We start from the raw sequence: 26159 nt of genomic DNA on the forward strand, positions 1-26159 counted from the left end.
CTCTATTCAGACCAAGAGATCATTGAGCTTGTTCGTCAGGTGATTGGCAGCATGCTCAGACGGCACAATTATTGTGAAAGAGCATTCCTAGGATGTTCTGATAAACTTGTACAGTAAATGGACCTTAAAGGAGTTTACCGAAAGGTTTTCACACTTAAACAACCCTTTGAAGAAAAAGTCTTAGTGACTGTTCTCCTTAATAATGCCTTAGGTACTGTATGGCCCAATGTGCAGGAGAACCAAGAATATGTTGGGGAGTTGTTGAGTTACTGATTCCAGATTGTTTGTGGACAGGACCAGAGCTGCCATTAGTTTTATCAGTGCGTCATAAAGACAAATGGGTTTTTTGTCTTCTTCCAGCTGTATTACCACATGTCAAAATCCCCTTTCACACACAAAGTACCATATGAAATTGTAGGATCTATACCACATATTTAGTGGCCCCTTTAGAATGAGAGAACAAAACACTAATTGAGTCTTACACCTTTTATAAATGGGCTTATTTTATATGGCCAGAGTCACTGTGCAAGTAAAATGCTTTGGCTACTGGATGACATTGAAAAATGTGATAAGTGAAGATGGGGCTGTGGACCCTTGACAGCATGACTGTCATGATGGGGCTTTGACAGCAGTACTGTACTGATTGGGTCGCTGACAATAGTACTGTCCTGGTGGGATCCCTGACAGCGTACTGTCCTGATGGGGTCCCTGACAGCAGTACTGTCCTGATGGGGTCCCTGACAGCAGTACTGTCCTGATGGGGTCCCTGACAGCAGTACTGTCCTGATGGGATCCCTGACAGCAGTACTGTCATGATGGGCCCCTAAGCAGGGTACTAACATTAGTAGTATATTCTTTGTACTTACCTCCAAAGGTTATAGCATTTGGCATAAACTAACCACCAGAATCTAGTTTTATCAGCTTACCTTAGAACGTGACCTCATGAATGGAAATCCCACGCTACATTTCAGATAGTCTTCATCCAATAATTCACAGGAAATTCCTTGCTCTTCCTACAAAAGGAGGAAATATTGTCTTAACAAACAAGCAAAGTTCCTATTTTTTCCTGTAATATATTAGTGATTTTAGTATATACCATTAGGCTTTATAAATCTAAACCTTGTATTTTATTAATTTCCTATTATGTATTAAGCGGTCTCAAAATACCTATTACAGATCTCAGACGCACAGTAGAGCAAGCATACAGAGAATATTACAACTCCATGCAGATGTTGGAACTGGTCAGACTTGTATTTTTAAGATAAAACAAATGTTCTATTTCATTGCATGGTTAAAGAATTAAATGACAAAATCCTGCAACCATCAGCCATTACGAGGAGCTCATATATGATTTAGTGTAAAGTTCAATTATAGCTGTAGATCTGCATGTAGCAAGTTCCTCCTAGTGCAGGCAAATGGCTTTACTGGGTGTCGGAATGCAGCGTGCTGGATAGATACAACACTATAGTGATTCCAGAGGTGAGTATTATGATTAAAGAATCATTTTTTAGATGCTCCTTCAAATCAGATTTTTTTTTTGTCATCTATCTTCTTCTGCTTCTTCCTATATAGGAGTTGCCCACTTTTACATTATATGATTTTGTGGAACTAGTATGTAGTTACAATATACAATATTATTACAGGATCTCCCCCTTCGTGAAGCACATCTGAACAAGGCTGCACATGATAAAGAAGGTCAGCATTGAACTGTAATACCTATATACTTGTAAATACCACTAAATTATGCCTACAATGCATTTCTTAAAATGATGAAGTGGAAAATCCCTTTAAGGTACTTTACAGTGTTTTGTATCACTTTTATGCCTTTATACTCTCTTGGACATTGGTAAAAATGTGCCTTCAAATGCAGCATCCTATGTAACAACATACAGGAAATCACACTCCTTGTTACCATAGTGGGCAAACATTTCAGATACCAGTTATTTTTAGCACAAAATTCAGACTGACGTCATCATCAATTCATCTAAGTTGTGGGAAGCAGTAATTAAAGCAGGCTGCATAATTGGGTACACATGTCACATGACTTAGCAACGATGTTTCAAATAATTAGATAATGTCAAAAGTAGACCTCTATCAATAAATACTTACTAGTAACCACCAAACATAGTAAAACACACACGCTAGTGACATGGGATACTTCATATATATCAAGTCACTCTTCACTATAAGAGTAAAGTGCTGTGATTGGAGAATGTGATCTTTATCTGTTATTACGTATGCTCGGCAAGCCTCATGTTGTCTTCATCACTCATATTTATATCCTATTTATTCAGAGACGTTAGCTAAGCATTCACCATCTGCACTCCAAACTAACCGCTTATTGACATAATGACATTATGCTTAGAAAGATTTGGGCATCCAACTCTCTGGAGCACAATCTGTGTTTACAAATATTTTTATATTCTCAATTCATATTAGGCCTCATGCACACGTCACTGGTTAAACACGTCCGTGATACAATGATACCGATGTCCTCAGTGTTTTCATCAGTGTAACACTAGTGTATGACCCGTGTGTCTGGTTTACCATCAATGTCATCAGTGTTTTTTTACGGATCGATCGTAAGCCTAATTAATTACAAAGCTGCTCCTATACTATTCAATGTTAAACACATAGATAACAAATTGTAGACTATATTGTCACTACATTGTCACTATAGCACAGAGGTCTCAAACACGTGGCCCGCGGGCCACATGCGGCCCCTGAGGCTGCTTCTTGTGGCCTCAGACACCTAGACCACATGACGATTGCGGCCCGGTACATACACGGGGCTGCGGCTGTCAGCACTTTTTTGCCGGCGAGTATAATCTGCGCACCGCGCAGAGCAGCACGTCTCTACACAGCTTTACTAATGGCAGCTGCCGCTGGCCAATCAGAGACCAGCTGCTAATGTGGGTGTATTCTGATTGGCCGGCGCGGCTGCCATTAGTAAAGATGTGAGAAGAGTAGCAGTGCTGCAAATCGTTCTCCAGTAGGAACGCGCTGATGGCGGCGGCCCCGTGTATATATCGTACCGCAATTGTCACGGGCTCTATGTGCCTGCGGCTTCAAGAAGCAGGTAAGGAGGACAACGAGGGAACGGAGGAAAGGTGAGAAGAATATAATTTTTTTTTGTACGTGAACAACATCACAATGGGATATTACAGGATGGGACATTACTACCAGGGGGCAAGGGGGCAATATGGGCAAATTACTACCAGGGGTCATATGGGCACATTACTACCAGAGCACAATATGGGTACATTACTACCAGGGGGCAATATGGCCACATTACTACCAGAGCACAAAATATGAGCACATTACCACAGGGGACAATATGGGCACATTGCTACAAGGGGGCAATATGGCCACATTACTACCAGAGCACAATATGCACACATTACTATAGAGGACAATATGGGCACATTACTACCAAAGCACAATATGGGCATATTACCACAGGGGACAATATTGGCACATTACTACAAAGAGACAATATGGCCACATTACTACTAGAGCACAATATGGGCACATTACCACAGGGGACAATATGAGCACATTACTACCAGGGGGCAATATGGCCACATTACTACCAGAGCACAATATGGGCACATTACCACAGGGGATAATATGGGCACATTACTACCAAAGCACAATATGGGCAAATTACCACAGGGGACAATATTGTCACATTGCTACAAAGGGATAATATGGCCATATTACTACTAGAGCACAATATAAGCACATTACCACAGGGGACAATATGGGCACATTACTACCAGAGCACAATATGCGCACATTACTACAGGGGACAATATGGGCACATTACTACCAGGGGGCAATATGGCCACAGTACTACCAGAGCACAATAAGGGCACATTACCACAGGGGACAATATGGGCACACTACTACCAGGGGACAATATGGGCACATTACTACCAGAGCACAATATGGGCACATTAGCACAGGGGACAGTGTTACCTGTATACATGTCCTTATTTCTACCTGGTTGATCTCTGTTACTTAATAAACAAATTGAAAAAAAACCTTATGATTCAGTCCTATACAGCCCACAAGTTTTAGTCTGTCCAAACCATCATACAGGAAGAACATTGATGACAATGGTATCTGTATCTTGTGTGATTTTCTGTGAGGGTGTGCATGATTTACACTGCCTTTCATTTCATAGCATGAAAAGGAAAGGGCAGCCTCCTGGGAGGAAAGAGATAACTTCTAGTGAAAGGATGCTATTCTCTCATCTGGCATATCAAGAGCTATTATTTAGGCAATAATTACTATTGCCGGAGTGATTTAGTCGTTTATGCTCTTTCCTGTAAGCGATTGGTACAAAGGACATACTATCCAAATACGAGTCACATGCTCAGCATCATAGATTGCATTAATTCAACTTAAAATAATAGTTATCAGCTGGGGCGTAACATTTGTTCAAAATGGCATTTTTTTTTAGAATAAGTCTGTTACTAACTATATTAATTATTTTCTGCTCTCCTAGTATTATATTTTAACACTGTAGTCCCCGAGCTGTGGCTAGTAGGATTCTCTTGTAGCTTTTGACCACAGATATATCTGACAATATGCACTCATAATTAACAATATTATCAATTATTTGGAAATACATGATGCCGCCCATCCATTATTGAGTTTACTATGGCTCCAACCATGATTTCAAAATAAAATCTGACATTTCACAAGGTTAGGCTGCTTTCACACATCCAGTTTTTGCTGAGCGGCACAATCCGGCTCTTTGCAGAAAAAACGCAATTGTTTTTTTTGCCGCCAGTTGCGTTTTTTCCGCATAGACTTTCATTAGTGCCGGATTGTGCCACATGGCCTTGCGTTGGGTCCGTTTTTTGCCGGATGCGGCATATTTAGCCCATGCGGCGGCCGGATGGAACGTTGCCTGGCACGTTTTTGTGTCAGGCAAAAAAAAACGCACCGTGCCGCATCCGGCCGATGTGGCGCTTTTTACAATGCATGCCCATGGATGCCGGATGCAGCGCGATGTGGCAAAAACCACATCCGGCCGCCGCATGCAGTTTTTTGCACTGCGCATGCTCAGTAGCGTGCCGCAACCGGCAAAAAACGGACGGGCCGCATGTAAAAACTTATGCCAAGGATGCGTTTTTGTCGCCGCATCCGTTGCATAGGTTCTAGAGCCGGATTTAGCCGCACTGCTAAAACCGGATGTGTGAAAGCAGCCTAAGAAGGATGTAATGTATTGTGCACCTTGGGGAGTTGGAACTAACATTGTTATGTCAATATATTACAGATGATCAGAGATAAGGTATGTTCATACAATGTGTTCTTCAGGCGTTTTTCCTATTTCTAGTAGGAACATCAGAGGTACAGCACAACAATATTATTTTTTATGAATCATTCAAGTATATTTACTAAACAGACATGTTGGAGTGGTAATTGGTCCTCTTTAAAGGGGATGTGTCAGAAGGATTTAACATTACAAGCCATATACAGCTCTGGCAAAAATGAAGAGACCGCTGCACAGTTCTATAAAATCAGCTGCTCTACATGTCAATTCTAGTGTCAGTTGAATTCCAACCAGAGTCCACCTCATTCTACTGCCAGGAGTGGCATAAGGTCACCCAAAAGCAGTGTGACAGACTGGAGGAAAGCAGCCAAGAGCGTGAAAGCTGGGATTAAAAATCATGGTTGTTCCACAAAATAATGATTTCTGAACTGTTCCTGAGGTAAAACATTAGTATTGTTGTTTCTAAATTATTATGAACTTATTTTCTTTGCATTATTTGAGGTCTGAAAGCAATGCAGTAGTTTATAAAAGTAGTTTATAAAAGAGCAATTTACATTTTACTCAAAAATATACCTATACAGAGAAAAATCAGAAAAACTGAACATTTTACAGTGGTCTGTTAATTTTTGCCATATGTGCACATGGCTTTTTTAAAGACAAATCCAGCAATACCTTTACATGATCATTCTGTTCCTCCATTACTAATTACAATTACATTACTAATTACAAATCAGTGTTTGAATTGATATGCGAATGCCCATGGTAGATCTAAAGCCTCTACAAAGAAGTGATCAGACAGCTGATCCTTATAGTCCCCTAGGGGGACTAGTAAAATTAAAAAAAAAGTTAAAAGTTTTAAAAAAATGTAAAAAATAAAAAAACCTAAAAGTTCAAATCACCCCCCATTTACCCCATTGAATATTAAAGGGTTAAAAAAAAGAAAAAATAAATATACACATATTTTGTATCGCCACATTCAAATACGCCCGATCTATCAAAATATAAAATTAATTAACCTGATCTGTAAATTCTGTAGCTGCAAAAAAATTCCAAATGCCAAAATTACATTTTTTGGTCTCCGCAAATTTTGCACAAAATGCAATAACACCTGATCAAAACGTAGCATCTTCGCAAAAATGATATTGTTAAAAAGTCAGCCCAAGACACAAAAAAAATAGGCCTTCATTGAGCCATAGATCCCGAAAAATGAAAACGCTACATGTTTCGGAAAATGGCGGAAAAAGTGCGTCACTTTTTTTGGACAAACTTGTGAATTTTTTTTAATCCCTTTAGATAAAAGTAAACATATACATGTTTAGTGTCTATGAACTCACATCAATCTGACGCATCACACTGACACATCAGTTTTACCATATAGTGAACAAAGCAAATAAAATATTCCAAAAATAATTGTGCGATCTTACTTTTTTTGCAATTTTTCCACACTTGGAATTTTTTCTCCAGTTTTCCAGTACACTATATGGTAAAACTAATGGTTTAATTAAGTACAACTCATGCCACAAAAAACAAGCCCTTATATGGTAAGCTTGAAGGAAAAAATAAAAATGTTACAGCTCTCGGAATAAGGAGAGCAAAAAAAACACAAAAAAAACGGAAAATTGCCCAGGGGTGAATGAGTTAAACAGAACAGAGAGTCCTCAGTGGTTGATACCTTTTAATGGCTAACTGAAAAGATGGTAATAATTGCAAGCTTTCGAGACTACTCAGGTCTCTTCATCAGGCATGGTATAACACAAAATCTGAAGAGTCAGATTTTGTGTTATACCATGCCTGATGAAGAGACCTGAGTAGTCTCGAAAGCTTGCAATTATTACCATCTTTTCAGTTAGCCATTAAAAGGTATCAACCACTGAGGACTCTCTGTTCTTTTAAACAATTTTTTTATCTCTACTGGCTAACACGGTACAAAGATATATTTTACTTGAGTTAAACAGGCACTTTACATCCGTGGTCATCAATGAGCTAACTTTTCCAGGGACCATTCAACAAGACAAAAATTAAAGTTCGCCACTTGATATAACTAATTTAACACAGAAAGAAGTAAACCTGAGTCAGAGCAAATTAAACATTGACAAAGTCCCCGGCCAGATGGCATCCATCCACGGATATTGAGGGATTTAAGCTCAGTAATCGACAAACCACTGTATCTCATATTCTTAGGCGGGCTTTGCACGTTGCGACATCGCAAGCCGATGCTGCGATGTCACATGCGATAGTCCCCGCCCCCGTTGCAGCAGCGATATCTTGTGATTCCTGGCGTAGCGAACATTATCGCTACGCCAGCTTCCCATGCACTCACCTGTCCTGCGACGTCGCTCTTGCCGGCGTCTCGCCTCCTTCCTAAGGGGGCGGGTCGTACAACGTCAGAGCGATGTCACACGGCAGGCGGCCAATCAAAGCTGAGGGGCGGAGATGAGCAGGATGTAAACATCCCGCCCACCTCCTTCCTTCCGTATAGCCGCCGGTGGCAGGAGGTGATGTTCCTCGCTCCTGCGGCTTCACACACAGCGATGTGTGCTGCCGCAGGAACGAGGAACAACATCGTACCTATCGCGGCAGCGTAATTTTGAAAAAGTCGGAGCCTACACCGATGATACGATAACGACACTTTTGCGCTCGTTAATCGTATCATCTAGGATTTACACACTACGATGTTGAAAGTGACGCCGGTTGTGCGTCACTTTTGATTTGACCCCACCGACATCGCAGCTGCAATGTTGCAACGTGCAAAGCCGCCCTTAGACATGCTAGTAAAAGGGTTGGTGCCACAGGATTGGAGAATGGCTGATGTGGTTGATGATATTAAAGAAAGGTAAGAAGGTGGACAGAGTTAACTACCGTCCGGTAAGTCTGACATCAGTGGTGTGCAAAGGTTTTGAGGGCATTTTATGAGATGACATGCAAAATTATATTGTAGAGAATAATATAATAATTGACAAACAGCATGGATTCATGAAAGATAAGTCGTGTTTAACCAACATGGGTTTTTGCAGGCTTACTATTTTTCTGGAGCAAACAAGGGGAATGGAATGGGGCAGCCTAAGGGGTACTTCTTACATAGCGAGATCGCTGCTGAGTCATGGTTTTTGTGACATAGCAGTGACCTCATTAGTGATCTCGCTGTATGTGACACTGAGCAGCGATCTGGCCCCTGCTGTGAGATCGCTGCTCGTTACACACAGTGCTGGTTCATTTTTTTATTGTTGCTCTCCCGCTGTTAAGCACACATCGCTGTGTGTGACAGCGAGAGAGCAACGATCTTAATGTGCAGGGAGCAGGGAGCCGGCGTCTGGCAGCCTGCGGTAAGCTGTAACCAAGGTAAATATCGGGTAACCAAGGTGGTTACCCGATATTTACCTTAGTTACTAGCGTCCGCCGCTCTCACGCTGCGAGTGCCGGCTCCCTGCTCCCTGCACACGTAGCCGGATTACACAATGGGTAAATAAGCAAAGGTTTGCTTATTAACCCAATGTGTACTGTGGCTACGAGTGCAGTGAGCCAGCACTAAGCGGTGTGCGCTGGTAACCAAGCTAAATATCGGGTAACCATACCCGATGTTTACCGTGGTTACCAGTGTCCGCAGCTTCCAAACGCCGGCTCCCTGCAAGCGCAGCATCGCTTCCGCTTCGCTGCTGGCTGGGGGCTGGTCACTGGTCGCTGGTGAGAGCTGCCTGTTTGACAGCTCACCAGCGACCATGTAGCGACGCATCAGCGATCCTGACCAGGTCAGATCGCTGGTGGGATCGCTGGTGCGTCGCTAAAGAGTGACGGAACCCTAAGTATTGGACACTTCCTTTCAGGTGGGTTTACATTACCTGATATTTTTAAATATTTACAGATCAGCTGTCTTTGTGAAAACCAAAAGTTCATTTGACTCAATGAATGAGTGTTTTGCTGGTTTATCAGGTGATCATCAGCCTGTTTAGACTACAAGATTATCAGGAATGAGTGTTCCTACAAATATGCGTTCATGACAATCTTGAAATGTAAAGGCGCCTTTGCATTTGGGTTGTGATGTTATTGTCAACCGATTTCTGTGCACAAACTTCCTGCCATGTGACAAAGATATCAGATCTCTAATAGATATCCATATAGTACTAACTGAGAGGAGATATCGCTTAGGACGTATACAGCTCCCAAATCAGATCTGTGCACTGTTACAAGCCACGCTGAGTAATGCATAATAATGTTTGACAGCATACCGCCATAACGTAAATGATGGGTAAAAAAAGAATACAAATATACAACTAGCTCAATGTCTTCCGCCCGGGCTGGCATCATCTAAATATCGTATGGCGTTTAACACTTGTCCAGAAATTGTGGAATCTCAAGAGAAACTATTGTTCCCCACGGCGTCTACAGCCTATCTGCCGGAGTGCTCCGTATTTATATAGAGAGCTCGCTATTCATGGCAGATACAGGACAGCCTGGAAAGTGTGTGACTGATTCAATCAACTATTTATACTAAAGGCTTTCAACCCTTGGCAGACATGTATATTATTTCACATCAAGTTTAGAAATGTATAAAAGCTGGAATTTTTTATGCTCAGTAAAATGTGAAAACCTCGAGATCTGTAACATCTAATAAATTAGTCAGCACAGTTTATTTATCATAAAATGGCCTTATTAAGGTCAGATTTCACTATCTGACGGGTTTATGGAAGTGACAACTTTCTATACAGCGAGGAGAAATTAGCACTGAATATATCCTGCTATGGGAGTGCTAAACTAAGGGCAAGTACTACCTCTGCACCCCTTATTGGTTACAGCACTGGAATCAACTGCTATTGTCTTTTGATATTTCCATCTCCCCATATGAGTGCAGCATAATGTACAGTCATAGACAAAAGTTTTGAGAATGACACCAAAATTATATTTTCACATGATCCGTTGCCCTCTGGTTTTTAATTGTGTTTGTCTGATGTTTCCATCACATACAGAAATATAATTGCAATCATATTATGAGTACCAAAAGGTTATATTGACAGTTAGAATGAGTTAATGCAGCAAGTCAATATTTGCAGTGTTGACCCTTCTTCTTCAGGACCTCTGCAATTCTCCCTGGCATGCTCTCAATCAACTTCTGGACCAAATCCTGACTGATAGCTGTCCATTCTTGCATAAGCAATGCTTGCATTTTGCCAGAATTTGTTGGTTTTTGTTTGTCCACCTGTCTCTTGATGATTGCCCACAAGTTCTCAATGGGATTAAGATCTGGGGAGTTTCCAGGCCATGGACCCAAAATCTCTGTTTTGTTCCATGAGCCATTTAGTGATCACCTTTGCTTTATGGCAAGGTGCTCCATCATGCTGGAAAAAGGCATTGTTGGGTGCCAAACTGCTCTTGGACAGTTGGGAGAAGTTGCTCTTGGAGGACATTCTGGTACCATTCTTTATTCATGGCTGTGTTTTTAGGCAAGACTGTGAGTGAGCCGATTCCCTTGGCTGAGAAGCAACCCCACACATGAATCGTTTCAGGATGCTTAACAGTTGGCATGAGACAAGACTTGTGGTAGCGCTCACCTCTTCTTCTCCTAATAAGCTGTTTTCCAGATATCCCAAACAATCGAAAAGGGGATTCATCTGAGAAAATGACTTTACCCCAGTCCTCAGCAGTCCACTCCCTGTACCTTTTGCAGAATATCAGTCGGTCCCTGATGTTTTTTCTGGAGAGAAGTGGCTTCTTTGCTGCCCTCCTTGAAACCAGGCCTTGCTCAAGCAGTTTCCGCCTCACAGTGCCTGCAGAAGCACTCACACCAGCCTGCTGCCATTGCTGAGCTAGCTCAGCACTGCTGGTAGTCCGATCCCGCAGCTGAAACAGTTTTAAGACAAGGTCCTGGCGTTTTCTGGTCCTTCTTGGGCACCCTGGAGCCTTTTTGGCAACAATGGAAGCTCTCTCCTTGAAGTTCTTGATGATGCGATAGATTGTTGACTGAGGTGCAATCTTTGTAGCTGCGATACTCTTTCCTGTTAGGCCATTTTTGTGCAGAGCAATGATGGCTGCACGTGTTTCTTTAGAGAAAACCATGGTTAACTGAAGAGAGACAATGATACCAAGCACCAGCCTCCTTTTAAAGTGTCCAGTGGTGTCATTCTTTCTTAATCATGACTGATTGATCGCCAGCCCTGTCCTCATCAACACCCACACCTGTGTTAATGGAACAATCACTAAAACAATGTTAGCTGCTCCTTTTAAGGCAGGAATGCAATGATGTTGAAATGTGTTTTGGGGGTTAAAGTTCATTTTCTTAGCCAATATTGACTTTGCAAGTAATTGCTGTTAAGCTGATCACTCTTTATGACATTCTGGAGTATATGCAAATTGCCATTAGAAAAACTTAAGCAGTAGACTTTGTAAAAATTAATATTTCTAGCATTCTCAAAACTTTTGGCCATGACTGTAGGTGCATAGATGAGAGCAGTATAACCCGGCCCACACCATTGATTAGCAGCTTTTTGCCCATGTACAGTGTACACAGAAACCTACCAATCATTAGTGGGGACAGGGTTATACAGAGCTCATGAATATGCTGCACTAGCTGGCAGTAGGTTTACTAGTCCTGCAATGATAATCTACTGCTGGTATAACAGTGATTTTATCAAAACTACACTAAGCAGCCCAGTAAGTGACACATCGCTGGAATCAGGATCTCTGCCTCTACATTTTGCTGCTCTCAGATTAGTCAGCAAAAGCCTAATGACAGATTCCCTTTAAAGAAATACTTAAATGTCATGTGCCTTCTAGAATATTTATCTCCTATCCTCAGAATAGAGGGTAAATGTCGGATCGCAGGGATCCCACTGCTCACTCAGAAAGCGGTGTGCCTTCTTTCTATTCACCGCATGTGAGGAAGAGTTTGAGGTCAAGCATGTATCTTACCACTCCAGCCAAAGTAAATAAGGCCAATGAAAACCACAAATATTGATTGGCATGCCAGGGTGCATTTATAAGGAGTGGGTAGCTTGAGAGCCCGGTTTTAGTGCTTGTAGTCCCAGCAGTAGGACTTTTGTAAAAAAAAGATCATGCGTGCCAGGTTTATTAGAATCATTGATTTTACAGGCATATATAAAGCCTCTTAGCACTAATCTAAAATGAGGCTCCCTCCCTACCATGTGCCTCTTATAATACTGATAGCTTCATATTTGGTTGAGCGCCTTTGTGTCCCCTCAGACACCAGGGCACAATTCGCTACTTCTGCACACACTTAGGGGTACTTTGCACGCTGCGACATCGCAGGCCGATGCTGCGATGCCGAGCGCGATAGTACCCGCCCCCGTCGCAGCAGCGATTTCCTTGTGATAGCTGCCGTAGCGAACATTATCGCTACGTCAGCTTCACATGGACTCACCTGTCCTGCCACCGTTGCTCTGGCCGGCGACCCGCCTCCTTGTTAAGGGTGCGGGTCGTGGGGCGTCATAGCGACATCACACGCCAGGCGGCCAATCGGAGCGGAGGGGCAGAAATGAGTGGGATGTAAACATCCCGCCCATCTCCTTCCTTCCGCATATCCTACGGAAGCCGCAGTGACGCCGGTAGGAGATGTTCCTCGCTCCTGCGGCTTCACACACAGCGATGTGTGCTACCGCAGGAGCGAGGAACAACATCGGACTGTCGCGTCAGCGTAATTATGGATTACGCTGACGCTGCACCGATGATACGATTACGACGCTTTTGCGCTCGTTAATCGTATCATCGAGCCTTTACACACTACGATGTCGCATGCGATGCCGGAAGTGCGTAATTTTCAATTTGACCCCACCGACATCGCACCTGCGATGTCGTAGTGTGCAAAGCCCGCCTTAGGCTACGTCTCCGACCTGGAACATTATACTGTCCTTATACTTGCACAATGCTGCCATTTGGGCAAAGCTTCCTTATAGTAACAAAACATGGCTGCTGTCACACTCACTTTGGTCACAGAGCTGAGAAGGCAATTAGTTTTTTGTGTTTTTCATTAAGTTTACTCTGTAATTACCAGCATACTTTATGGTTTTCAGCAGGTGACAGGTTTACTTTACATGTATGTAGCCTTTTTATGTGTTCAGAGTAGCAGTCAGACAGTCGCAGGAAACAGTATTTGACGGATGTTACCTGCTAACATACGCAAGTGTGGCGCCCCTGACCTGGTCAGGCACCACTGAGTACTGCACCCATGCTGGGGACAGTACAATACAGGTAATCCAGAAGGCTGACCGGGGTGTGGAACACAGGCGCATAGTGATCAGGTCTCACACATGTACCCATGAGAGGACCCCTGGGGATCCCAGGAGGGGGAAAAGCCTTGACCTTCACTGGAATAGTGGAGGGGGCCAAAAGCCTCCATCTCCTCTCAAGGGGTGTGGTAAGAGAATCTGGTTGCTAGGTGGCGTAGGCAAGAACAGGAGAGGAGGGGCAGTGAGTCAGTTAGAGGAGAACTCCATAGGGCTCAGTGAGGAGCAGACCTGTGGGGTTGATGCTGTCTAACAGCGCCCGCGCAGTGGCTACTGACGGGGGAGAACGGTCAACTAGGAGTGCTACCTGAAAGCCAGCTTCAGCTAGAGAGAAAGCACGGAGTGGGAAGTAAGGAGACTGCTAGAGAGCACCAGGCCCAACCGGGCGGCAGATCCCGAAGCGAAGATAGATCCAGCTTTCTTCTGCTAAACCTGCCGGTGTGGGGCTCTCAAAGCCCACGCCACAACACCACAAAAGCCGCAGCCACGTAACCGCAGTGAGGGCCCATAGGTCACAGGAGGCAAGCAGCTGGAGTGGCCTGGTCCGGGGAACAAGCAAACGGCGAACAAAAGGGGGAGAGAGGTTGCAGCATCTTCCCTGGGTGACCCCCATAGGGACTCAAAGTCGGGGTCACCCCAAACCACCAAGGGCTAAGGAAGGCGAGTCAGTAGTCACCCTCATAAAGTCAGCCTGAAGGATACCCGGTTCCCATCTGGTTCATCCCAGCTACGCCCGGGCTACTCACCCTGCCATCAAATGTGAGTAAAGCCCTTGAAAGACAGTTCTGCCTGTGTGAGTCATTCTGCGACTTGTGGTACTACAAACCTACACCGGGCCCTGGGGCTTGCCTCACTCTCAGGAGGCTACTACATCCGACTGCACCCACCATCAGCCCCAGGCGTCCCCTAACCTGCAGTGGCGGTCCCCACTGACCGCAATACTGAGAGTGGCGTCACGATTAAAACAGAAGATTTCCTACCAGTGACGGAGATCCAGCTTCGTGGAGTCCCTGAAGGTAATGCACCGACACAACACCTGTGGGGCTTCACACATCTGGCGTCACGAACAGGATAAGGACTAGACCTGTTCAGACAGGTGACCATGTGCCTAGGCGGTCCGCTTGAAAAATTGGAAGCGCCGCCATATTGCCACCATGAAAAGCGCGCTGAAAAACAACAGCAGCCCGCGCTGGGAGAAGTTACCGCCCACGAAGAGGTGTGGCTACCCAGAGATCCCCTGCAGAGTTCGGAGCTTGCCAGCAAAGAGAGCGGAAGCGTCCGGAGACGGCGGAGCAGAAGAGAAGCCAGCAGCTTGCTAATGAAAATGGCGTCTGAGTGCAGAGACCCAGAGCCAGGCTCCGCTGCCTGGTGGTGTCGGGAGCTTGCCGAGTTCTGCGATCAACTGGAAGCCAGGGTCGGAAGGCTGATCAGAGAGGGACGCGAGGAGTTCCTATGGATGACCGCGGCGGTTCGGGCCTACGAGGAGAGAGCCGCGCACCGAGTGCCAGATCGGGCGGTGACAACTCAGACCCCGATGCTGCCAACGATGGGTGAGTCGAGTGATGCCCCGGCTAGCGCAAGTGCCCCGACCCCTACTGCCACGCCCGCGGTCCCTGAAGAGGCGCCCGGCGCGGCGATGCTGAGCCAGGCCGCAGCCACGCCAGGTGCGGCCCGCCAAGCCCAGGCCGCCGCAGCGATGCCCTGCTCGGCCCGCCAAGACCCGGCCGCCGCAGCGATGCCCTGCTCGGCCCGCCAAGCCCAGGCCGCCGCAGCGATGCCCTGCTCGGCCCACCAAGACCCGGTCCCTGCAGCGATGCCCAGCCCAGCCTGCACAGACCCCATCGCAGCTGCGACGCCGAACCAGGCCGCCGCCATGCCAGGCGCGGCCCGCCAAGACCAGGCCGCCGCCATGCCAGGCGCGGCCCGCCAAGACCAGGCCGCCGCCATGCCAGGCGCGGCCCGCCAAGACAAGGCTGACGTACCATTTACCCCGGCCTGCAAGGCCAGAGCAGACAAGGCTCCCCAGGTTCAGGAAGTCCCTGCTAGGCAATCCCTGGTAGGTGAGGACTCCGCATACTGGCAGCTAAAAGCCGACCTGGAAGCTAAGTTCCCACGGGAGATGGTGGAGCGGTACATGCTCCCTCCGCACACCCCGAAGAGTATCCCGACAGCTCCTGCAGCAACCACGGCAAAGAGTTCCCCACCTGGGCCGGCAGAAAGAAGTCCATCCCCAGCACTGCTACCCAAGGAGTGCCAGGAAGAACTAAGGGGGGGAGGAGGCCAGGAGGTTGAGGGGCTGACTCCAGAGCCATACCCAGAGCCAGAGATGCTGCCCTATTCTCGCTGGGATGAGGAAGACCTGACACCATCTGCAGAAGAAGAACTGCCCAAAAGCCTTACCTGGGAGTTTGTGAGCTGCACCCTACAGAATCCAGCCCGTAAGACAAACCGCAACAGAACGCAACTATCCTCTGCACCGTCATCTCCAGAGCAGAGAGAAGTCACCGTCAGAGACCTGCAAGAAAAACGAGCCCTGAGAAGGTCCAAAGCCCAGGCCAGAGGACCCCTTTTCAGAGGAGTAGTGGAGGATTTTAATCTGAGAAGTGGATACGGATTCATCGTAGCACCTGGTATCAAAGAAGGGATATTTGTCAACAGAAGAGATGTGAGAGCTCATCTGCCTCGAGGACACCCTGGCAGAAATCTAAAGATGGGAGATTCAGTCCAGTTTACTATGCATCAAGGTGAAAGAGGATTGTATGCCCTGGACGTAACACAAAGTCCTAAAGAAAGAGAAGGAAGACAAAGCAGAGAAAAAGAACCTACGGATGAGACGACCACAGACGACGATAAAGAGCAGGAAAGCAGCAGGTGCCACCGCCATACAGGCTTAAGCCCTGGTAAAGAGGAGTAAAGTAAAGTAAAGAAAGAAGTTACCAGATGAAGTTTTGAAAAGTTTTGGTTTGCAACGTTCTCAAGTTCAAGTATGTGCCCACAAAAACTATTGTGAGAAAACCATAAACCTTAAGGCTATGAACTGGCTATAGCCACAAACTCTCGCAGTGTAAATAGTTACACCAGAGGGCACCACCACCACCAGAGTCAGCCTGTTTAGGGGCTTGGCTCGTCTGCAACCAGGAGGAGCCCGTCCGTATATAGGGCCTTGGCTCACCTGCAACCAGAGAGCACGCCTGTTTATGGGGCCTTGGCTCACCACCACAAAGAGGGTACTTGGTCAGCACCAACTGTGGAGGCCGCCTCTACATCCTGCCAGAAGAGGCTGAAGGCGCGGATCCACCAGGCCAGGTATACCCTGAAACCACCAGCCCATGTAAGCCGCCTCTACATCCTGCCAGAAGTGGCTGAAGCCGCGGCCAACGTGAAAGGGTTTTGGGTGGGTTAACGGACTTGTGGGTGGAGGGTGGTGATGTATGGTACCTGGTGCTTTTAAAAATGTTTTACATGTTTTAATGTTTTATGCATTTTAAAATGTTGTCTTGCAGCCCGAGGACGTGCTGGTGATAACTAAGGGGGAATGTGGCGCCCCTGACCTGGTCAGGCACCACTGAGTACTGCACCCATGCTGGGGACAGTACAATACAGGTAATCCAGAAGGCTGACCGGGGTGTGGAACACAGGCGCATAGTGATCAGGTCTCACACATGTACCCATGAGAGGACCCCTGGGGATCCCAGGAGGGGGAAAAGCCTTGACCTTCACTGGAATAGTGGAGGGGGCCAAAAGCCTCCATCTCCTCTCAAGGGGTGTGGTAAGAGAATCTGGTTGCTAGGTGGCGTAGGCAAGAACAGGAGAGGAGGGGCAGTGAGTCAGTTAGAGGAGAACTCCATAGGGCTCAGTGAGGAGCAGACCTGTGGGGTTGATGCTGTCTAACAGCGCCCGCGCAGTGGCTACTGACGGGGGAGAACGGTCAACTAGGAGTGCTACCTGAAAGCCAGCTTCAGCTAGAGAGAAAGCACGGAGTGGGAAGTAAGGAGACTGCTAGAGAGCACCAGGCCCAACCGGGCGGCAGATCCCGAAGCGAAGATAGATCCAGCTTTCTTCTGCTAAACCTGCCGGTGTGGGGCTCTCAAAGCCCACGCCACAACACCACAAAAGCCGCAGCCACGTAACCGCAGTGAGGGCCCATAGGTCACAGGAGGCAAGCAGCTGGAGTGGCCTGGTCCGGGGAACAAGCAAACGGCGAACAAAAGGGGGAGAGAGGTTGCAGCATCTTCCCTGGGTGACCCCCATAGGGACTCAAAGTCGGGGTCACCCCAAACCACCAAGGGCTAAGGAAGGCGAGTCAGTAGTCACCCTCATAAAGTCAGCCTGAAGGATACCCGGTTCCCATCTGGTTCATCCCAGCTACGCCCGGGCTACTCACCCTGCCATCAAATGTGAGTAAAGCCCTTGAAAGACAGTTCTGCCTGTGTGAGTCATTCTGCGACTTGTGGTACTACAAACCTACACCGGGCCCTGGGGCTTGCCTCACTCTCAGGAGGCTACTACATCCGACTGCACCCACCATCAGCCCCAGGCGTCCCCTAACCTGCAGTGGCGGTCCCCACTGACCGCAATACTGAGAGTGGCGTCACGATTAAAACAGAAGATTTCCTACCAGTGACGGAGATCCAGCTTCGTGGAGTCCCTGAAGGTAATGCACCGACACAACACCTGTGGGGCTTCACACAAGCACAAAAACATTTCAGCCCACCTCTATGATTCAGCTATAAAAACACAATTTATTTCTCAGTTCTGCCGATAAAACCAAATATATGTAATACATGGATAGCTACACTATGCTACCACACATAACAATTACATTAAAGGGAACCTGTCGCATTGTACATTGACTAATATCTGAATACAGGTGAAGCTGGGCAGAATAATATATAGGTTTGTCGAAAAAGATTCAGAATAACTTGCATTTTAATCACTGAAATCCCTGTTGTTGCATGTACAGCAGGTGAAATAAGTATTGAACATCACCAATTTTCTAAGTAGATACAGTTGATACCAGAAGTTTACATACACTATCTAAACAGACACATCTGCATGTTTTTCTCACTATCTGACATGAAATCATAGTATCATAGTATCATAGTTTTTTAAGGTTGAAGGGAGACTCTAAGTCCATCTAGTTAAACCTGTAGCCTAACATGATGATCCAGAGGAAGGCAAAAAAAAAAAAAAACAATGTGGCAAACAAGCTCCAATGGGGAAAAAAATTCCTTCCTGACTCCACATCCGGCAATCAGACTAGTTCCCTGGATCAATACCCTGTCATAAAATCTAATATACATAACTGGTAATATTAAATTTTTCAAGAAAGGTGTCCAGGCTCTGCTTAAATGTTAGTAGTGAATCACTCATTACAACATCATGCGGCAGAGAGTTCCATAGTCTCACTGCTCGTACAGTAAAGAATCCTCGTCTGTGGTTATGATTAAACCTTCTTTCCTCAAGACGTAGCGGATGCCCCCGTGTTCCAGTCGCAGGCCTAGGTGTAAAAAGATCTTTAGAAAGGTCTCTGTACTGTCCCCTCATATATTTATACATTGTGATTAGATCCCCCCTAAGCCTTCGTTTTTCCAAACTAAATAACCCCAAGTTTAATAACCTGTCTTGGTATTGCAGCCCGCCCATTCCTCTAATAATCTTGGTCGCTCTTCTCTGCACCCTCTCCAGTTCAGCTATGTCCTTCTTATATATCGGTGACCAGAATTGTACACAGTATTCTAAGTGCGGTCGCACTAGTGACTTGTACAGAGGTAGAACTATATTTTTTTCATGAACACTTATACCTCTTTTAATACATCCCATTATTTTATTAGCCCTGGCAGCAGCTGTTGCCTGACATTGTCCACTAAAGTTAAGTTTAACATCCACCCATACACCCAAGTCTTTTTCTGTGTCTGTTTTACCCAGTGTTCTACAATTAAGTACATAATTATACATTTTATTTCCTCTACCCAAGTGCATGACCTTACATTTATCTACATTAAACTTCAATTGCCACTTCTCAGCCCAATCCTCCAATTTACATAAATCTCCCTGTAATATAACATTATCCTCCTCTGTATTGATGACCCTGCAGAGTTTAGTATCATCTGCAAATATTCAAATTCTACTCCGCATGCCCCCAACAAGGTCATTAATTAATATGTTGAAAAGAAGCGGGCCCAATACTGACCCCTGTGGTACCCCACTATGAACTGAGACCCAGTCTGAGTACGTACCATTAATAACCACCCTTTGTTTCCTATCACTGAGCCAGTTTTTAACCCAGTTACACATATTTTCCCCTATCCCCATTATTCTCATTTTATGTACCAACCTTTTGTGTGGCACCGTATCCAAAGCTTTTGAAAAGTCCATATACACAACATCCACTGCATTTCGCTGGTCCAGGCTTGAACTTACCTCTTCATAGAAGCTGATCAAATTAGTTTGACAGGATCGATCCCTCATAAACCCATGTTGATAATCTGTTATAAGGTTAATTTTCTTGAGATACTCCAGTATAGCATCTCTCAAGAAACCCTCAAGGATTTTACCAACCGTAGAGAATAAACTTACCGGTCTATAATTTCCCGGCTCAGTTTTTGTCCCCTTTTTGAATATTGGCACCACATTTGCTATGTGCCAGTCCTGCGGTACTGACCCTGTTATTAAGGAATCTGTGAAGATTAAAAATAATGGTCTATCTATTACAGAACTCAATTCCTGCAGTACTCTCGGGTGTATGCCATCCGGGGCCAGAGATTTGTCAACCTTAGTGATTTCGAGACGGTGGCGTACAGTTCCTGTGTAACTGTATCAGAATAAATGTTTCCTGTTTTAGGTCAATTAGATACCAACATTTTTTATATTTTCCAAATGCCAGAATAATGAGAGCGAGAGAGTATTTTAAGGCATTTTTATTGCTTTCTGCAAAGTCAAAAGTCTACATACACTAAGAGTACTATGCCTTTAAACAATATGGGACAGCTCATGTGATGATGTCATGTCTTTGGAAGCGGAAGCTTCTCATAGGTTTTTTGGCAACATCTGAGTTAGAAACACACCTGAGGATGTATTTTAATGCACACCTGAAACACACTGCTTCTTTGTGTAACATCATGGGAAAGTCAAAAGAAATCAGCCAAGATTTCAGGAAGAAAATTGTGGACTTGCACAAGTCTGGTTCATCCTTGGGTGCAATTTCGAGATACCTGAAGGTGGCTAGTTCATCTATACAAACAATTATACGCAAGAACAAACAAGATGGGAATGTCCAGCCATCATACCACTCAAGAATGAGACAGGTTCTGTGTACCAGAGATGAACGTGGTTTGGTGAAACATGAGCATATCAACCCAAAAACAAAAGCTAAAGACCTTGTGAAGATGCTGGCTGAAGCTGGTAAGATTGTGTCATTATCCACAGGGAAACGAGTACTCTATCAACATGGGCTGAAAGGCCACTCTGCCAAGAAGAAGCCATTAGTCCAAAAGAAGCATATAAAAAAGCCAGATTAATATTTGCAAATGCACACAGGAACAAAGACCGTCATTTTTGGAGACATGTCCTGTGGTGTGACGAAACTAAAATTGAACTAATTGTCCATAATGACCATTGTTACTGTATGTTTGGAGGAAAAAAAGAGAAGCTTTGAAGCCTAAGAACACCATCCCAACTGTGAAATACGGGGGGTGGCAGAATCATATTGTGGGGTTGTTTTACTGCAGGAAGGACTAATGCACTTCACAAAATATATGGCATCATGAGATAAGAAGATTATATGGCAATAATGAAACAACATCACAAGACATCAGCCAGAAACTTAAAGATTGGGCGGAAATGGGTCTTCCAAGTGGACAATGACCTAAGGCACACTGCCAAACTGGTTATATAGTGTCTTAATATCAACATTTTGGAGTGGCCATAACAAAACCCTGATCTCAATCCTATTGAAAATTTATGGGCAAAGCTGAAAAGGCCGGTGCGGGCAAGGCGACCTACAAACATGGCTCAGTTACACCAGTTCTGTCAGGAGGAATGGGCCCAAATTCTTACCAACTATTGTGAGAAGCTTGTGGAAGGATATCCAAAATGTTTGACCCAAGTCACACAGTATAAGGGCAATGGTACCAAATATTAATGAAATATATGTAAACCTTTGACTTTGCAGAAAGTAATAAAAATGCCTTACACATTCTCTCTATCTCTCATTATTCTGGCATTTGATAAATCTAAATAATTTTGGTTCCTAATTGACCTAAAACAGGAAAGGTTTATTCTGATTTCATGTCAGATAGTGAGAAACACATGCAGTTGTGCTCTTTTAGATCAATGGTCTCAAACTTGGCTGGGTGTATGGGCCGCACAGAGGAAAAAAATAATTTGGGGGGCCGCATTCTTTGCAGGACAAAGTGACATTTTTATTGGTACCATATATATTTTTTTTACACACCTTTATATAACTGATTTTTTGATTGATTTTTCACTTGTTTATTATAATAAAAGTGCACATTCTTTGTTTAAATATATAAAAAAAATTGATGGTAAAAAAAATGTCATGCCTTATTTTGTTTGTTTTTTTTTTTACATTTTATTCCTTTCTTGTAACTAATAGTGTTACAATTATCACTATATAGAAATTTTGGCCAACATCTTTTAGTAATGTTCCCCATCTTGTTGTAATGTGCTCATCTTTGTCCCCTTGTAGTATTGTGCCCTATCCTAGTCCCCATCCTACAGTAATTTGCTCATCCTTGTCCCCATCTGATAGTAATGTCCTCTGCCTTGTCCCCATCTTATCGTAATGTACCCATCCTGTAGTAATGTGTCCAGCCTTTTCCCCATCTTATAGTAATGTTCCCCATCTTTGTCCCCCTGTAGCAATCTCCCTATCCTGTAGTACTGTCCCCATTATATAGTTGTCCCATTCTATAGTAATGTGCCCATCCTACAGTAATGTCCCTATCCTATAGTAATGTGCCAACCTTGTCCCCATCCTATAGTACTGTCCCATCCTATAGTAATGTCCCCATCTTATCATAATGTGTCCATCCTATAGTAATGTGTCCATCCTTGTCCCCATCTTATAGTAATGTCCCTATCCTATAGTAATGTCCCCAGCCTTATCCCTATCCTATAGTAATGTTTCTCATCCTTGTCCCCTTGTAATAATGTCCCTATCCTGTAGTACTGTGCCCATCCTAGTCCCCATCCTATAGTAATGTCCCCAGCCTTGTCCCCATTCTACAGTAATGTGCCCATCCTATTCCCCATCCTATAGTAATGTCCCCAGCCTTGTCCCCATTCTATAGTAATTTCCCCATCCAATAGTATTATGCCCATCCTTGTAATGTCCCCAGCCTTGTCCCTATACTATAGTCATGTGCCCTTGTCCCCATCCTATAGTCATGTGCCCACCTTGTCCCTATCCTATAGTCATGTGCCCATCTTGTCCCCATCCTATAGTCATGTGCCCACCTTGTCCCCATACTATAGTCATGTGCCCACGTTGTCCCCATCCTATAGTTACGTGCCCACCTTGTCCTCATCCTATAGTCATGTGCCCACGTTGTCCCCATCCTATAGTCATGTGCCCACCTTGTCCCCATCCTATAGTCATGTGCCCACCTTGTCCATATCTTATAGTAATGTGCCCACCTTGTCCCTATCCTATAGTCATGTGCCCATCTTGTCCCCATCCTATAGTCATGTGCCCACCTTGTCCCCATCCTATAGTCATGTGCCCACCTAGTTCCTATTCTATAGTAATGTTCCGATCATGCAGTAATGGGTGGAGGGGGCAGTAGCGACGGCGGTTGAAAGGGGGCAGGGGCGCTATAACTTACAGATCGCTCCCCTTACCTTCCACAGACGCAGGAGTGAAGCTGAGGGGGCGGTCTCCGGCCCCAGATCCACAAGTGATTGGAGAGATCGGTCACAAGGCCGGTCTCTCCAATCAGAGCTGGGGGCGGGTGAAACTGAGGTCACCCAGCTTCAGCCAATGATTGGTGCTACAGCTGCACTGATGGTGGCTGGATTTCAATGTTTTAGCCATTCATTTTCATTCATTTCAATGACTGAAACATTACAGTGGCTATGATTGGCTGAAGAACGCCGCTCAGCCAATCACAGCCTCCAAAGGTCCGGGGAGGAGACACCACCCCTCCTGAGGTCCCTTCCTCCCCGAATCTAAGGAATTTGCAATGCAAAGCGATCGCAGCCACCGGGGCTCTGGGGCCGCGATTTCGCCCTGACGTACGGGGAACGTCATGGGTCCTTAAGTACCAGGGAGCCATGACGTATCCAGTACGTTATAGGTGTCACGCTCCCCGGGTCCCCTGCGCTGCCCTCCGGCTCACCTGTCACGCTCCCCGGCTCCCCCGCCTCGCTTCCCGGTTCCTTGGTCCGGTCACCGCCGCTCCCCGCTCTCCAGCACCCTTTGCCGGCGCGTCCCCAGTGTCCTGGTCCCCGCTCCCGGCGCCCGTCGGCTTCACAGCCCCAGCCCGGCCCTGCTGCTTCCTCCTCGCAGCTTCCTGCTCTGGCTTCTGGCACTCGGGCCGCGCGCATGCGCATTAGGGCGCGCGCGCGGTCATTGACCCTTTCTTAAAGGGCCAGCGTCCATTAACAGGAAATGATGCAAAACAGGTACAGGGTATAAAGGGGTGTAATGTCCAAGGGGGCGGGGCCTGATCTTCGTGTTTCTTAAGCTAGGAGTCAGGTCTCCTGGTGTCTCTGTGATATACTCACCTATCTCTCTTGTAGAGCTGTGCCTGCCTCGCCATCCGGTCCTGCCGAATCCCGAACCCCGAACGCTGTCCATCTGCCATCCTGACAGTCCATACCATCTCGGATCCCTGCGGTGACCCGTCATCTCGCTCCAAAGGTTCCGGACCCCGCCTGACATCTTCTCGGCTTCCGAACCTGAGCTACGTCACCCGGACTACCACCAGTGACTCCGTGGTTCCAGGGACTTCTCCGTTATACTCGTGTGCACGGACTGTTCTGCTGCCTATAGTGCCCCAGCTAGCGGACCCCTTACCACCATCTAGGAGTTCGGCCCAGTGGATCCACCTCCTGGGTCTGCCCGTCCACCTGGCCCTGACAGTAAGATCAGGCCATGGATCCCGCTGCAGCACTAGCAGCCGTACAGGAGGAACTCCAACGCCAGCGTGAGACTCAGACCCGCATGCTGCAATTCATGTCTTCTGTGGACGCCCGCCTGAACACGCTACAAGCGGCAGTTACGTCTTCAACATCCCGGGCTTCCACTAGTCAATCCACGGCTCCAGCTCCCGTGGCGACATCTTCAGATACTTCCAGACTTCGTTTGGCCTCACCACCCCGATACGCCGGAGACCCCAAGACCTGCAGGGGATTCTTAAACCAATGCTCCCTCCATTTCACGCAGCTGCCGCATTTGTTTGCCTCCGACCAAGCCAAGGTCGCCTTCATCATGTCCCATCTAGAGGGTGAGGCACTGGCGTGGATGAACCCCTTGTGGGAGAAGGGGGATCCTGTGACCACGAACATCCAGGAGTTCCTGCAGGCATTCCGTGGCACCTTTGACGAGCCCGGACGCGCCTCCGCGTCTGCGTCATCTCTTCTCCGGTTACGTCAGGGGACTCTGACGGTGGGCCAATACGCAATCCGGTTTCGCACCTTAGCTTCGGAACTCGGGTGGAACAACGAGGCCCTAACCGCCGCCTTCTGGGAAGGACTCTCGGGGCGAATTAAAGATGAGCTGGCGGGTCGTGACGTACCGACCACCCTGGATGCCCTGATCGCCCTAGCGACTCGAGTGGACATTCGCTTTCAGGAGCGATCCAAGGAAGTGTCCCGTGAGAGACGTCCAGTATGGCATTCTTCTCCTCCGCAGAAGCCCGCCGTACTTCAGTCATCGACAGCTGGGGCCCCCGTCCACGAGCCCATGCAGATCGACAGAGTGCGGCAGTCTGAACAACGTCGAGCTGAGCGGCTCGCCAAGGGCCTCTGCTTTTACTGCGGAGAGGGCACACACCTGCTACACTCCTGTCCAGAGAGGCCGGGAAACTCCAAAGCCTAGGGTTGGTAGGAGAGGCCACCCTAGGTGCTGGGACTCTCTCAGACCCGGTTACGTGGACTGTGCAAGTGACAACGGGAGAGACGCGGTTCACGGCTGAGGCATACCTCGATTCCGGGGCAGCAGGCAATTTCATCCAGCAGGCCACGGTGGACAAGTACCAGGTGCCTGTTACTCCACTCGACAAGCCCCTCGTGATTGCCTCTGTGGATGGGAGACCCCTCTCTGACACCATCTCCTGGATCACCAAGCCGGTGGAACTGCGTATCGGTGCCCTGCACACCGAGAACATCGCTTTCTACGTCCTCCCACACATGTCCCATCAAATCCTGCTGGGACTTCCCTGGTTGCGGACACACGAACCATCAGTCAGCTGGGGCACTGGCGAAATCACCCGATGGGGCTCTTCGTGCCATGAGAAGTGCCTGAAGACCATACAACCCATCCGACGACCTCCGGTTCCAGAGAACCTACCGGGGCTGCCCTCGGCCTATTGGTCCTTTGCAGACGTCTTTGATAAAAAGGAATCCGAGGTACTTCCGCCACATCGTCCTTACGATTGTGCCATCGACCTGCTCCC

At 46.5% G+C, this 26159-nt stretch overlaps 1 protein-coding gene across 1 annotated transcript in view; it reads right to left on the reverse strand.

Annotated features, from left to right (window-relative positions):
• ITGA9 (integrin subunit alpha 9) overlaps nucleotides 1-26159 on the reverse strand; it is a 644853-nt gene that overhangs the window by 173663 nt on the left and 445031 nt on the right. The window contains exon 19 of the mRNA XM_075316572.1: nucleotides 927-1013. Coding sequence (XP_075172687.1) covers nucleotides 927-1013 — 87 coding nt within the window. The remainder of the gene's footprint in view (nucleotides 1-926; nucleotides 1014-26159) is intronic.

The sequence above is a fragment of the Anomaloglossus baeobatrachus genome, chromosome 6, assembly GCF_048569485.1.
Source record: "Anomaloglossus baeobatrachus isolate aAnoBae1 chromosome 6, aAnoBae1.hap1, whole genome shotgun sequence".
NCBI classification, from domain to species: Eukaryota; Metazoa; Chordata; class Amphibia; order Anura; family Aromobatidae; genus Anomaloglossus; species Anomaloglossus baeobatrachus.